The sequence below is a fragment of the Pelophylax lessonae genome (assembly GCF_965119305.1).
Source record: "Pelophylax lessonae genome assembly, chromosome: 5".
NCBI classification, from domain to species: Eukaryota; Metazoa; Chordata; class Amphibia; order Anura; family Ranidae; genus Pelophylax; species Pelophylax lessonae.
Window position 1 is genome coordinate 514,331,090 of NC_138772.1, and position 16,666 is coordinate 514,347,755.

General features: G+C 46.3%; 1 protein-coding gene across 1 annotated transcript in view; it reads left to right on the plus strand.

Moving 5' to 3' along the window:
- Window positions 1–16,666, plus strand: part of SNTB1 (syntrophin beta 1) — a 286,808-nt gene that overhangs the window by 133,932 nt on the left and 136,210 nt on the right. Inside the window, exon 2 of the mRNA XM_082257931.1 lies at window positions 7,766–7,982. Coding sequence (XP_082114057.1) covers window positions 7,766–7,982 — 217 coding nt within the window. The remainder of the gene's footprint in view (window positions 1–7,765; window positions 7,983–16,666) is intronic.

The following is a 16,666-nucleotide window of genomic DNA, read 5'->3' on the forward strand; positions in this document are numbered from 1 at the left end:
TATATATATTTTTAAAGCAAAGGCCCTAGAAATTAATTTGGTGGGTTTTGCAATTTTTATGTCATACGGTATTTGCGCAGCGGTTTTTAAAATGCAGGAAAAATACTTTTTTAAATTTTAATGCAAAAAAACAATACATTACCCAATTTTTGTGTAAAATATAATGTTACGCTGAGTAAATAGATACCAAACATGTCGCGCTTAAAAATTGCGACGGACGACCTAAATTTTACTATTCATAGGCTACATTTTAAAAGATTGTACAGGTTACCACTTTAGAATTACTCAGAAAGTCTGATGCTATAAACACTGGCCATGATCTTATGATCGCAATGATACCTCACATGTGTGGGACGATCACTGTCTGCATGCGTGCAACCTTTCCATTGGGGGACAGGGGCACTTTATTATTATTATTATTTTTTTTAATTATTCTTTTTTTTATTTTTATACTGTTGCTTTATTTTTTCTTTTTGATTACTTTTATTGCTGTCACAAGGAATGTAAATATCCTAGTAACAACAATAAGCATGTGACAGTTAATCTTTATATATTTTTTTTAAAAATGGTGCCATTGACATCTGGGTAAACCGGAAGAGATGTCAGGTCCTCACTTTCAGGTTACCATAGCTGAGAGCCAATCTAAGCTGATCTGAGCTTTGTTCTGCTTTCCAACAAGCCAGCGGATGCGCCGGCTGGTTGCTTGGGTCTCCCGGTGGGACGCTAGAGCTCAAGCGAGCCGCAGAAAGCGGCAAAAGGGAGGGAACATCCCCTCCTGCTGCTTGTAAAAGCTATCCAGCGGCTAGTTAGCCAGTGGGTTTGCTTTTACAAGAGAGCCAACTGGGTGATGCCTGCAGCTTGAAGGTCACCTAGTCCTTCATACCTCTGGGATTTATGAGAGCACCAACTGATGACCAGCAATGGATGGTGTCAGTAAGGTAGAGGTTGGTGTCACTACGGGAGTGGGTGGTGCCAGCCAGTAGAGCAGTGGATGGTGTCAGTAGGGTAGAGGCTGGTGTCACTAGAACAGTGGGTGGCGTCAGTCATTAGGGCAGTGGGCAATGTCAGTCAGTAGGGCAGAGGAGGGTGTCAGTAATTTTTTTCCTTATTTTTTGTTTTTTACAATTATTTTTTTTTAGCAGCCCTATTGGGGGGCTTTGGTGAAACAACAGGGGTCTATGCTGACCCCTGATGTCTTACCTTTTGAGACCAAGAAAGCAGATTGAGGATACACATATAAAACACTGTTTACTATGCTTCAGTTATGGACACAGTGAGTGGTCGGTATTGATCACCCACTGTATACATTCAGAAAAGGAAGGGGCCGGTAAATTACATATTTACTGACCCCTTCCTCCGCTCTCCATCCTGAAGATCCCCCGCAGCAGCCGGCAGAAGTGGAGGGGAAGCTGGCAGTGCTGGTAGGTGGGGGGGGGGGGGGCAGGGGAGCATGCAGGGGGTAAAAGGTAGCAGAAAGAAGGGGTGGCAGGGTAGCATTTAGTGCCGGTTCACACTGATGTGGCTGCGGCAATCGCATGTAATGTCGGAGCGCACTGCTCCTTCATTACATGCGATCGGCTGTGCGGTGCGAGTTTAGCCATACACTTTGTATGGCTAAATTCGCACCGCACCCGCAGCAAAGACGCACAGGACCCTTTTTTGCAGCCGCATCAGGATCGGATCGCACAGCGGTTCACACTTGTGCGATCCGATCCTGTGCGAACTGCAAGATCGCACTGCGATATGCGATTAAACTGGGGGTGTCGTTAAGATTACATTGACACCCCCAGCGTATCGCATATGGCAGTGTGAACTGCCAGGGGTGCGTTTGCGATGCGGAAACAGGCTGCGAATTCGCAGCCTTCCCGCATCGCATAAGTGTGAACCGGCACTTACTGGAACTGATCCCCTGTATTTTCCTCCTATGGCAGCCGAATGCCAGTGGAAGGTAGACTGCTGCAGGAGGAAAATGCAGGGGATCGGTTCCAGTGAATGCCGCATCTCCTCTCCAGGTTCCGGGGGTCAGCAAGGAAGGGGTGCGATCTACCCATCATCTGCCCAAGATCAACGGGTAGATCGGAAACGATGGGTTGCTGACCCCCGGATTAGAACTTCTGCTCTGAATGTCTCTGAATTTTTGTGGTCCCCGGGAGAGGAAATCAGAGAAAATCTCCCCAACGGGGACACCAGACTGAGTTCTCTTTTAATGAATTTCAGTTTTCCCTATCTTGCATTTTCTGATCCACAGATGTGATTTCTTATTGACACCCTGGGAGAATGTCATGCATTTGTACCCAGGATAGGAATGAAATAAATCCTTCTCCAAATATTATTCTCTTGGTGTCATTTTTGTCTCTCACATCCTTTCCACTAATTCCTTGTTCCTTTTGATCATATTGCAAGAGTTCCTTCTTATTAAATGAAAGTTTCATAGCCCACACCAGATGAAAAGAGAGCTTTGAAGTAAGCTCCATGAAAAAAAACAAGACCTGATGTATGAAGCCACCTACTTTCTGAACGTAGTGAGGCACAGCTTGCACAGCTCCGATATTAAAGGCCGAGGCCACCCAAAAGTCATTCTACACATTGGGTGGTTGCCAGTGTCTTTAATCATCACTTGTCTTATCGTAATTCTTGGGGTTTCCAGAAGAGAGTTCATGACTTTCCTTCATACCATCTCAAGAAGAGGAGTCTTACTTCTCCTGCTTCATTCTCTGTGATGTAAATTATTTGAAAATCCTGCAAAAAGAGCATTTTGTAATGACTGATATGGATTATTATCCCACCAGGGAAGTCCAAGAAAAGTGTAAAATCTAATACACAGAATAAATGAAATAAATTGTGACAAGATAGTAGTGCAAAATAGTGATAAATACATATTCAATAGTGTCCATAAATAGTCCAAAGCAGTGGTCCTCAACTCCGGTCCTCGGGCCCACTAACAGGCCAGGTTTGCAAGATAACTAAATTACATCACAGGTGATCTCATTTGCTGCTCAGTGATTGCAGTATTCTAGTCTGCATCTCCCCAAGGTAATATTTAAAATCTGGCCTGTTAGTGGGCCCCGAGGACCGGAGTTGAGGACCACTGGTCCATAGGACAAGAATCTTGAAAAACGTATTTTAAACCTCAAGAATAAAAATAAGAAAAGTAAAGTCTCAAAACTCCGTGATGAGGTTGTAAAGGAATCCAGGGATAGCTGAGGTGACACCAAATACCCTCACCAGAGGCTTACCAGAATGCCAGTGACCCCGTGGTCAATTATGCGCTCAACTAGGCAGTAGAGATAGACTCCATGGCAGGAGATGGGATAACGAGATCAGCACTGATCACTTTGGCCAATATATAGGGACTCCTCAACCGGCCAGGTGAATCCAACAAGCTCACAATGGATCGTAGGGGATCTATAGTACATTTTACTAGTATAATATATGTATTTTTTATGCAATTTTTCCTAGATCTATTATAGGTTATATATTTTTTTTTTTGTATCTTTTTGCTGTTCTCCCACAAAAAGGCAATGGTGAACGGCTCCTATTTATCCTTAGGATTGGTATGGGATCAGCTTTTAATGCTTCAGACCTTCCCCTTGGCATTTTATCCAATCATCATTCGCGTCTCTAACCTATGTTCCGTGACAGTCCTTAGACATGAAATAGGAACAAAGCACATCCCTCTATAGTGTGTACTTGTCTCAATCCAGAGCACTAAGTGCCATTTCTGTCTGCTGCCTGACCGAGAAAAAGGGTGACAGGGGAGGGACCTGCAGCAGTTTGACAATCTAAGCTCTGTTCCTGTAAGCTGTGTGAAGGGGTGTGTGTCACTTCCCTCCAATCAGCTGTCAGAGCTCTCCTCTCTAAGCGCTGCAGAGTATAACTTCCCCACCCCCTTCTTTCTGAACTCAGACACGTTTTTAAATGCAGCACTTTAAACGGATGTAGAGAAGAGAGAGCTGCAGATAAACAGGTACAGCTTATGTAGGAAGATTTGTTTCATCTCTGTGTATCACCTGAGGTCAGTCACGTCACTGTGTATATGTAAGGGTTTACAACCTCTTTAAATTTTATTTGTGCACTTCCGTTGCCAGACTTCACACGTCATCACCCTTGTGTCCTCCACCTTGCACACCAAATGCTCTCCTTCTTTATTTGACCTATAAGTTAAAAAGGTTAACTGCACCTTTAATTTTAAATCGGGCCCGTATACGTATCCATTCTCCTCGTAAGTTCTCACTTCCTTCCTCCCCCTCCTTGGTCCTCAGTCTCCTAGATTTTCCTCCTCACCCCCAGTTATTATTGAATGGCATATACTACAGCTTTTTTGTTTTAGTAAAAAAGAACAGTGGCTAAGTGGTTAGCGCTTCCACCTATCAGCACTCTGGTTGCCGGTTCGAATCCCAACCACAACTGCCTGGAGTTTGCATGTTCTCCCTGTGCCTGCGTGGGTTTCCTCCCACACCCCAAAGACATGCTGGTAGGTTAATTGGATCCAGTGAAATTTGGCCCTAGAATGTGTATGTATGAATGAGAGATGGGGACCTTAGATTGTAAGCTCCTTGAGGGCAGGGACTGATGTGAATGTTCAATATACCGTATTTATCGCCGTATAACACGCACCTCAATTTTAGGAGGGAAATTTTAGGAAAAATTTTTAAATTTTAAATAAACAGCTTTGAACTCTGTCATCTGAAGTCCTGGCACCTATGATAGACGTCACACGTCCTGACATTGGGCCACTGTGCTCTCTATCATAGGAGGCGGGACTTCCTATGACAGCGACCGCTCGTCCTTTCTTCTGCTCGGCCCGGCCCACCCCTCTATGCCTCTCAGCGCTGCCTAGCTTTTTTTTAAAAAATATATCGGCATATAACACGCACTGCTGTTTTGCCCTCCATTTTTAGGAGGAAAAAGTGCATGTTGTACACCGATAAATGCGGTATATATTTGAAGCGCTGAGTAAATTGACGTGCCATATAAGTACCTGTAATAAATATGAAAATAAATGCCACTTCATAGGGCTTTCCAATTTAAAAACACTTGCTGCCTTTGATAAAACAAATAAACCACACTCACATTGCTCTGTGCACTAAACTGGTGCACTACAGGTAAATGCATGCACTGGCCCCTTAAGATCTATGTCCATGTGGCCAGGCTTCTATCAAAAGAACCTTGCTTGCATCTTTCAAAGTCACAACATCACCATCTCCACCCCTTACGCGTTACGTCCAATCACGTGCCTCCATCAGAAGTAAAAGTATTGGAATCTATTGGTGAATGAATGTGTTAAAATCCAGGATATTTCAGTTTTGGGTGGCCTGATCATTTCTTGTGAAAAGAATATGTTGAAGCTGCATTTAAAGTGAACCTGACCAGACCTTGAAAAGATAACTGTGCTGTGGAGTAGGGAACTGTGTAGAGCCTGCTGGTTTTCGGGGTAAGGCCCCTTTCACACAGGCGGACCTTTCAGATCCGCCTGTCAGTTTTTTTGGCGGATCTGAACTGTCCCCCCATGCATTCCTATGGGGCATCGGATGTCAGCGGAGACATGTCCGCTGAAATCCGATCCGTCAAATCTGGACCGATGGAAACCCTATTTTCCATCTGTCCAGCGGATCGGATGAGAACGGACCGACGGTCCGTTCCCATCCGATTTCCCCCATAGAGATGCATGGGGAACTGACAGCTGTGTCTCCGCACACAGCGCGGAGACACAGCTGCCATCCTCCTGCTCAGCAGGGGATCGGCGGATCGATCCCCCACTGAGAAAAACAGACTCCGTCCGATGGATGGAGTGTGTGAAAGGGGCCTTTAGTCTTTAGACTGATCTCTGTGGGTTCCTTGGGATATTAGGCCCAGGTTTTACATAGGGACTTGACTTAAGCCCAAGTCAAGGTTAAACCCCAACCCTTTTCTCCTGCTAAACCCCACCTGTGCCAGTCAACTGCCAATTAGTAGACCATCCAATGATGTTTGTTCCAAACTGCCTTCAGAAGACATTTTATATATGAAAAAGGGGTTGTTGTTTTGTACACAGAGGGGCAGGGTAACTCTTGACTTGGTCATGTACAGTCTGGTCCTAAGATCAACCTGAAGACTGAGGCTCCTTTCACACTATCCGTCCGTCGGACGGACTCGGTTTTTCTCAGCGGGGGATCAAACCGCCGATCCCCCGCTGAGCAGGAGGATGACAGCTGTGTCTCCGCGCTGTGTGCAGAGACAGAGCTGTCAGTTCCCCATGCATCTCTATGGGGGAAATCGGATGGGAACGGACCGTTGGTCCGTTTTCATCCGATCCCATCCGATCCGCTGGACGGATGGAAAATAGGGTTTCCATCCGTCCAGATTTGACGGATCGGATCGTATGTCAGCGGACATGTCTCCGCTGACATCCGATCCCCCATAGAGATGCATGGGGGGACCGTTCAGATCCGCCACAAAAAACGGACAGGCGGATCTGAACGGTCCACCTGTGTGAAAAGGGCCTAAGGCTGGCCTTTATACCGAGAAATTTGCTTGATTCCCCCATCAACACCAACAGTGCCGATGCGGAAATCCCTCCTGCTGAGTCATTGTTTTCTAGCCGCTAGCGATAATCGCAGGGAAAACCCAACAGGCTGGTTGTACCCAAGTTGATCGATCAGCTTGGTACATTCAGCCTGCCCATACACGGTTTGAATCTCAGCCGGTTTGAGCTGAACCGGCTGAGATTTGAACCGTGTATGGCTTCACCAAAATGTGCAAAAGAAACTTCCACCTGCTGTATGTGTTGCTCCCTTGCAATCCAGATGAGCGTGTGATGAGTGAGAGCACCACAAATGTAGCATAAAGCTGACCATACACAGTTCGCTAAGCATTTGAAAAAGCATGTGATACACTCGATCGTTTAACTTTCGAAACGTTAGTGGGCTAACTTTGATTCTAATAAATGCAAATTTTTATGCAAAGAAAAATGTTGGATTTTTTGCACCGAAATGGACCATTTTTGAAACTTTAGTAGTGGAATTGTTTGAAAACAGTTCAAACAAATTTACAGTGCATGTGTGTGTTAAAATGTAACCCCCGAATCATGTAATCAATCAACGAAAAATCTACAGTTTATGTTGTTATTGATCGATAATATGTCGGTAACTGGGTGACCTCTATTGATACAATGATGGTGTTATCGCATGCACTTTCGACAGATTTTTTCTTTTTTATCCCGACCTTTTTTTTTAAACTGTTTTCTAACTGGGTATGGCCAGCATTAGTCCAGTAAATTTTTATTTTGCACGATGGGAAGTCTCAAGATCCAACATCTTTCAGGGGATCAATGATCCCTCTTCTTCAGGGCTGGTATGGGTTGCTGGTCAGGCAGCTTGCCTGACTGGTGACCCGTACCAGCTAAATCCTATCATTTTATGTTATAATTTGTTGTCTGGTATTCTCCCTAGTTACTATCAACATCCATACCCTGATGAAGGGGTATTGAGCCCCTGAAACATGTTGGATTTTTCATGTAACTTCCTGACAAGTGAAATATTAAGCTCCCTCCCACATCTAACTGGAGCTACACATGCAAGCAGGTGTGTATTTTCCTCCATCCGTCAGATCCTGCCTAGTATCCGACCACTGCTGGTTTCTTACAAGCAACAGGGTCAGTGTGACAGGGGCCTAAATGCCACTTAGAATGTCAGTGCTAGATCAATAGTGGACAGTAACAAAGTGGAAGTGAGTAATTTGTGTTGGTAAATACAGATGGTGATGTTCTGTTCTCTATTTTTTGCAGTAAAGTACATGCGGGAGGCCACGCCTTATGTGAAGAAAGGATCTCCTGTATCAGAAATTGGCTGGGAAACCCCTCCACCGGAATCACCGCGATTGGGAAAATCATCCACCTGTCCGCCGTCACCTGTATCATCGCCTGTACTCGGAGACAGGAAGATCATTCCACTCAAGATGTGCTTTGTTACAAGAAGCCTGACAGTCCCTGACCCAGAAAACAGGTATGGTCATCTAAAAAAAATGTATAAATAGATTAAAAAAAAAAAAAAAAATATATATATATATATACACTTCTCAACAAAAAATAAAGGAACACTTTTAATCAGAGTATAGCATCAAGTCAAGTAAACTCCTGGTATATTGATCTGGTCAGGTAGCAGAGGGGGCTGTTAATCAGTTTCAGCTACTTTTGGTGTTATTGAAATTAACAGGTGCACTAGATGGGCAACAATGAGACGACTTCCAAAACAGAATTGTTTTACAGGTGGAGGCCACTGACATTTTGGATGGCACATCAATACGTGTCATTGCCAGAAGGTTTGCTGTGTCTCCCAGCACAGTCTCAAGAACATTTTCAAGAGAGATTCTAGGAGACAGGCAGTTACTCTAGGAGAGCTGGACAGGGCCATAAAAGGTCCTTAACCCATCAGCAGGACCGGTATCTGCTTCTTTGTGCACGGAGAGGAACAGGATGAGCGCTGCTAGAGCCCTTTTGAATGACCTCCAGCAGCCACTGGTGTGAATGTCTCTGACCAAACAATCAGAAACAGACTTCATGAGGGTGGCCTGAGGGCCCAACGTCCTCTAGTGGGCTCTGTGCTCACTGCCCAGCACCGTGGAGCTTGATTGGCATTTGCCATTGAACACCAGAATTGGCAGGCCTGCCACTGGCGCCCTGTCCTTTTCACAGATGAGAGCAGGTTCACTGTGAGCACATGTGACAGATGTGGAAGGGCTTGGAGAAGCCGTGGAGAAAGTTATGCTGCCTGTAACATCGTTCAGCATGACCAGTTTGGTGGTGGGTCAGTGATGGTCTGGGAGGCATAGCCATGGAGGGACGCACAGACCTCTACAGGCTAGACAATGGCACCCTGACTGCCATTAGATATTGGGATGAAATCCTTGGACCCGTTGTCAGACCCTACGCTGGTGCAGTGGGTCCTGGGTTCCTCCTGGTTCACGACAATGCCTGGCCTCATGTGGCGAGAGTATGCAGCCAGTTCCTGGAGGATGAAGGAATTGATACCATTGAATGGCCCCCACGCTCCTGACCTAAATCCAATAGAACACCTCTGGGACATTGTTTCGGTCCATCTGATGCCACCAGGTTGCACCTCAGTCTGTTCAGGAACTCAGTGATGCCCTGGTCCAGATCTGGGAGGAAATACCCCAGGACACCATCCCTCGTCTCATTAGGAGCATGCCACAATGTTTTCAGGCATGCATAGAAGCACGTGGGGGCCATACAAACTACTAAGGACCATTCTGAATTGCTGAAATTTCAGCAAAAATGACTAGCCTGCTGCATCATTTTTTCACTTTGATTTTCAGGGTGTCTTTGAATTCAGCCCTCTGTAGGTTGGTATCCTTTTTTCCTAACACATTACCCAGTCCATACCAGTATAGATCCTAACACATTACCCAGTCCATACCAGTATAGATCCTAACACATTACCCAGTCCATACCAGTATAGATCCTAACACATTACCCAGTCAATACCAGTATAGATCCTAACGCATTACCCAGTCAATACCAGTATAGATCCTAACACATTACCCAGTCCATACCAGTATAGATCCTAACACATTACCCAGTCAATACCAGTATAGATCCTAACACATTACCCAATCCATATCAGTATAGATCCTAACACATTACCCAGTCCATACCAGCATAGATCCTAACACATTACCCAGTCCATACCAGTATAGATCCTAACACATTACCCAGTCCATACCAGTATAGATCCTAACACATTACCCAGTCCATACCAGTATAGACCATACCAGTATAGATCCTAACACATTACCCAGTCCATACCAGCATAGATCCTAACACATTACCCAGTCCATACCAGCATAGATCCTAACACATTACCCAGTCAATACCAGTATAGATCCTAACACATTACCCAGTCCATACCAGTATAGATCCTAACCCATTACCAGTCCCAGTCCATACCAGCATAGATCCTAACACATTACCCAGTCCATATCAGTATAGATCCTAACACATTACCCAGTCCATGCCAGTATAGATCCTAACACATTACCCAGTCCATACCAGCATAGATCCTAACACATTACCAGTCCCAGTCCATACCAGCATAGATCCTAACACATTACCCAGTCCATATCAGTATAGATCCTAACACATTACCCAGTCCATGCCAGTATAGATCCTAACACATTACCCAGTCCATACCAGCATAGATCCTAACACATTACCCAGTCCATCCCATATAGATCCTAACACATTACCCAGTCCATATCAGTATAGATCCTAACACATTACCCAGTCCATACCAGTATAGATCCTAACACATTACCCAGTCCATATCAGTATAGATATCCAGCATGAGATTTTTCCCTATTGAGAACTGAAGTGTTCTTTTAATTTTTTTGGAGCAGTTTGTGTATAAGTGTATGTGTATATATGTATATATAATACACAGCGGTAAAATAAGTATTGAACACATCGCCATTTTTCTAGGTAAATCTATTTCTAAAGGGGCTATTTACATGAAATTTTCCCCACCTGTCGGTAACAACCCATGTAATTCATACAAAGAAACCAAAACAAATAGGGTCAGAAATGAAGTTATGTGTAATAAAATGAAATGACACAGGGAAAAAGTATTGAACACATGAAGAAAGGGAGGTGCAAAAAGATCTGGAAAGCGAAGACACCAGCTGAAATTGAACGCACTAACTGAAATGTATTTAATTCTTCGTAAAAAAATCTTTGTTTTTTAATGACAGCTTCAAGACACCTCCTGTATGGAGAAACTAGTCGCATGCATTGCTCAGGTGTGATGCCTCGTACACACGCGTCGATAGTTGGCCGTGAATTTTTGGACAACGTCCGATCGGCCGATTTTCGGCTTGTTAGTATGATGCTTCCGACAACCGACTCTGACTTTTTCGGCCGAATAAAATCTGGTGTGCAGGCTATAAAATTTTTGTTGGCCGTCAACACAACGGCCGATTTTCGGTCAGTCAGTACAGATTTCGGCAGACAAAAATCTGATGAGCAAGACTGGGCATGCTCAGAGATGAAAAAACACACGGAAAGTAAACCAGCACATGACATCACTTCTGAAGTAGATTTTTGTTGGCCGAGAAAATTTGTGTGTGAAAATTGTGTGCAGTCTAGAGCACATTCCAACCAACACAACAACACTGGACAAAAGACGGCCGATCGGTCGGCCGATAATCGTTGCATGAGTCTTCAAATTTTGAAGGTTCTTTGGGCCTCTTCTATGAACTCTGATCTTTAGTGAGAATTGTGGTGAAAATTTCATGTCAATAGCACCTTTAGAAACCGATTTAACAAGAAGAATGGTGATGTGTTCAATGATTATTTTACCCGCTGTATATTGCTTAAATGTTGTGTAACACAAAAAGATTGTGGTAGTTTCTAATTTTTTATTCCTCCAACTGGAAATTAATATAATGTTTGGGGATTTTACCTAATCTTCAGGCCTAAAATGCTTTTCTGCACATGTGTGCAAAACAAAACATAAAAACAGCTCTGGCAGCAAAAGGGTTAAAGCCCCAATCCGGGCAGAATCTGTTTTCGGAGGTGTGGAAGATACATGGAGTATTTTATCCTATTCACTTAGTGCAGCCTCCTTGTCTTCTTATCCCTCATGTATGTCACTCCTCGCTGGCTCTTTACCTTTGATTTCCGGCCTAGCAGACCAGACGCTACTGACTTCTCTCTCATCAGAGTGTTTGTGCCCGGAGTTCAGCTTTAATTACCATGAAGAATATGTGAATTAGGCAGTGCGGTATTGGAGATCAGGAGATGTCGGGGATTGTACATAGTACATCACTTCAGACAGAGGACACGGGAAGGTGATAATTAGCATTTCCAGGACAGGCTGGGTGCAACAACAGACAACATAAAAGTGGGTCATGTAATGTTTAGAAGGTATCAGTATGCTAATCTCAGAATAATGCTCAATGCTTACTGGGAAAATCTAAACAAGGCGCCGCTGGTTTCATCAGAGTTTAAAGGGAATGTAAACCTCAGACATGAAATATGAACAAAGCATATCTCTCTATAGAGTGTACTTGTCTCAATCAAGAGCACCAAGTGTCATTTTTGTCTGCTGCTTCCTTCCTCTGCTACCGGCATGAATCACTTCTGACAAATTTTCCTGACACCAAAAAAAAAAAAAAAAAAGGTGACAGGGGAGGGACCTACAGCACACAGCCTGTGATTGACAGCCTCAGCTCTGTTTCTGTGTGCTGTGTGAAGGGAAGTGTGTCCCTTCCCTCCAATCAGCTCCTAGAGCTCTCCCCACTGAACTCTGCAGTATGTAACATCAGCTTCCCGCCGCCTTTTTTCTGAACTCTCAGACAAGCTTTATACATTCTGCACTTTTAACGGATGTAGAGAAGAGAAAGCTGCAGATAAGCAGGTACAACATATGTAGGAGGGCGGTCACTTCACTGGGTATATGTGAGGGTTTACAACCACTTTAAAGCGGTAGTATCCCGCTTTTTGGCACTTTAACCTACAGGTAAGCCTATAATAAAGCTTACCTGCAGGTACAAATAATATCTCCTAAACCGGCACGGTTTAGGAGATATTTACAGTGCATGCAGCCGCTCGCGCGAGGGGGGACCTTCAATTAACTTGCCGGGAGCTTGCCGGAAAAATCACTCCAGCGCGCATGCGCGGGAGTGACGTCATCGCGGCTCCGGCCAATCATCGCGCCGGAGCCGTCTCTTCTGGCCAATCACCGCGCCGGAGCCGCCGAACCCGGAAGAGACGGCGAGGGATCATGGCAGCGCCCGCAGCGATGTCCGGGGGTCTGTGTCGGGGCTTCGTTCTAAGGTAAGTTACACATAATGGGCTAGTATGCGATGCATACTAGCTCATTATGCCTTTGTCTTGCAGGTTTTTTATTTTTTTTTTTTTTTATGTTTTAGGGTTTACAACCGCTTTAAAGTGAAAATCCAAAGTAAACCTAACCAGTCTTAAAAATGATACACCCCCTCCCCTCCCCCCTCCTAACACCTTTGCGGCAGCGGCTTCAGGGGAGATGAGAGAGAGCTCGTCAATGGCTGGTAAAGCCTGGAGGGTAGACGTCACCCATACGCTCCTATGGCCCATCTGTTGTTGGAGCTCCCTCCTCTCCTCTGCAGCTGCTGCTGGCTGAAACAGGAGAAAATTTTTTTGGACCTGATTATTTTCATTTTTTCACGTAACTACCAATTTTTGACCAACTATATAGCCCATAGTTCCTTTTTGGTCCTTTTTGACCCACTAGCACTGATTCCACCCCTATAAGCCGAATCTTCAGAGCGCTTGTTTTTTCCTATGTCCATATGACTTTATTTACGTACACCTGTTCAATTGCTTGGTAACACAAATTGCTAATCAGCCAATCACATGGCAGCAACTCAATGCATTTAGGCATCTAGATGTGGTGAAGACGACTTGCTGAAGTTCAAACCGAGCATCAGAATAGGAAAGGAAGGGGATTTAAGTGACTTTGAGCGTGGCACGCAACCATCTCTAGGGTTTACAGAGAATGGTCTGAAAAAGAGAAAATATCCAGTGAGCGGCAGTTGTGTGGAGGAAAATGCCTTGTTGAGGTCAGAGGAGAATGGGCAGACTGGTTCAAGATGATAGAAAGGTAACAGTAACTCAAATAATCAACTAGTTTACAACCAAGGTATGCAGAATACCATCTCCGAACGCACAATACATCGAACCTTGAAGCAGATGGGCTACAGCAGCAGAAGACCACACCGGGTGCCACTCCTGTCAGCTAAGAACAGGAAATGGAGGCTACAATTGGCACAATAGAAGATTTCAAAAACGTTGCTTGGTCTGATGAGTCTTGATTTCAGCTGTGACATTCAGATGTGCAGCCAAACCTTTCTTTGCTTGGTTGTTGCATTGGGGGCACTCGTGTGTGCTCGCTCCCGAGCTCGGCCACCCCCCGCTCTCTCCTATCTGGCTGTGATTGACAGCGGCAGGGGCCAATGGCTCCCACTGCTGCCTCTGTCTAATGAAGAGAGAGACGCACTGCCAGTGTCCTCCTTCATATCAGATGTACTGAAAAGTCAGTATCCGCTTCTAGTAACTGATTCATCCTTAGAAAGAGAAGGATGTATATTGAAGTAACGCATTTTTCTCTCCATAAGACGCACCCCCCCCCCCCCAAATGGGGCGAAATGTCTGTGCGTCTTATGTAGCGAATACTGATTAAATCCCTACATGTTGGGTACCATGTGGTCCGTGCACACTGATCCCAAGTGTCCCCGCGGTGTCCCGACTCCCGGCTCAGCTGTCATTTACTAGAATGGAGCCGCTACTTCCTGTATAGGCCCGGCTCACAGGTGGAGTGATATCAGATGTACTCCGCCTGTAAGAGGAGGAGCCATACACAGGAAGCAGCAGCTTTGCTCTATACTGCAGCTGCATGCTTCCAGGGCTCAGCCACAGAGTGCCTACAAGCAAATCTCTTGTTTTCCTCCTCTAAAACCTAGGTGCGTGCTATGGTCAGGTGCGTCCTATGGTCAGGTGCGTCCTATGGTCAGGTGTGTCCTATGGTCAGGTGTGTCCTATGGTCAGGTGCGTCCTATGGTCAGGTGCGTCCTATGGTCAGGTGTGTCTTATGGTCAGGTGCGTCCTATGGTCAGGTGTGTCCTATGGTCAGGTGCGTCTTATGGTCAGGTGCGTCCTATGGTCAGGTACGTCCTATGGTCAGGTACGTCCTATGGTCAGGTACGTCCTATGGTCAGGTGCGTCCTATGGTCAGGTGCGTCCTATGGTCAGGTGCGTCCTATGGTCAGGTGCGTCCTATGGTCAGGTACGTCCTATGGTCAGGTACGTCCTATGGTCAGGTACGTCCTATGGTCAGGTGCGTCCTATGGTCAGGTGCGTCCTATGGTCAGGTGCGTCCTATGGTCAGGTGCGTCCTATGGTCAGGTGCTTCTTATGGTCAGGTGCCTCCTATGGTCAGGTGCGTCCTATGGTCAGGTGCGTCCTATGGTCAGGTGCGTCTTATGGTCAGGTGCGTCCTATGGTCAGGTGCGTCCTATGGTCAGGTGTGTCCTATGGTCAGGTGTGTCCTATGGTCAGGTGCGTCCTATGGTCAGGTGCGTCCTATGGTCAGGTGTGTCTTATGGTCAGGTGCGTCCTATGGTCAGGTGTGTCCTATGGTCAGGTGCGTCTTATGGTCAGGTGCGTCCTATGGTCAGGTACGTCCTATGGTCAGGTACGTCCTATGGTCAGGTACGTCCTATGGTCAGGTGCGTCCTATGGTCAGGTGCGTCCTATGGTCAGGTGCGTCCTATGGTCAGGTGCGTCCTATGGTCAGGTACGTCCTATGGTCAGGTACGTCCTATGGTCAGGTGCGTCCTATGGTCAGGTGCGTCCTATGGTCAGGTGCGTCCTATGGTCAGGTGCGTCCTATGGTCAGGTGCGTCCTATGGTCAGGTGCTTCTTATGGTCAGGTGCCTCCTATGGTCAGGTGCGTCCTATGGTCAGGTGCGTCCTATGGTCAGGTGCGTCTTATGGTCAGGTGCGTCCTATGGTCAGGGGCGTCTTATGGTCAGGTGCGTCTTATGGTCAGGTGCGTCCTATGGTCAGGTGCGTCCTATGGTCAGGTGCGTCTTATGGTCAGGTACGTCCTATGGTCAGGTGCGTCTTATAGTCAGGTGCGTCCTATGGTCAGGTGCATCCTATGGTCAGGTGCGTCCTATGGTCAGGTGCGTCCTATGGTCAGGGGCGTCTTATGGTCAGGTGCGTCTTATGGTTAGGTGTGTCCTATGGTCAGGTGCCTCCTATGGTCAGGTGCGTCCTATGGTCAGGTGCGTCTTATGGTCAGGTACGTCCTATGGTCAGGGGCGTCTTATGGTCAGGGGCGTCTTATGGTCAGGTGCGTCTTATGGTCAGGTGCGTCTTATGGTCAGGGGCGTCTTATGGTCAGGTGCGTCTTATGGTCAGGTGCGTCTTATGGTCAGGTGCGTCTTATGGTCAGGTGCGTCCTATGGTCAGGTGCGTCTTATGGTCAGGTACGTCCTATGGTCAGGTGCGTCTTATGGTCAGGTGCGTCCTATGGTCAGGTGCATCCTATGGTCAGGTGCGTCCTATGGTCAGGTGCGTCCTATGGTCAGGTGCCTCCTATGGTCAGGTGCGTCCTATCGTCAGGGGCGTCTTATGGTCAGGTGCGTCTTATGGTCAGGTGCGTCTTATGGTCAGGTGCCTCCTGTGATAAGGTGCGTCCTATGGTCAGGCGCGTCTTATGGTCAGGTGCGTCTTATGGTCAGGTGCCTCTTATGGTCAGATGCGTCCTATGGTCAGGTGCGTCCTATGGTCAGGTGCGTCCTATGGTCAGGTGCGTCCTATGGTCAGGTGCGTCTTATGGTCAGGTGCGTCTTATGGTCAGGTGCCTCCTGTGATAAGGTGCGTCCTATGGTCAGGCGCGTCTTATGGTCAGGTGCGTCTTATGGTCAGGTGCCTCTTATGGTCAGATGCGTCCTATGGTCAGGTGCGTCCTATGGTCAGGTGCGTCCTATGGTCAGGCGCGTCTTATGGTCAGGTGCCTCTTATGGTCAGATGCGTCCTATGGTCAGGTGCGTCCTATGGTCAGGTGCGTCCTATGGTCAGGTGCGTCCTATGGTCAGGTGCGTCCTATGGTCAGGTGCGTCCTATGGT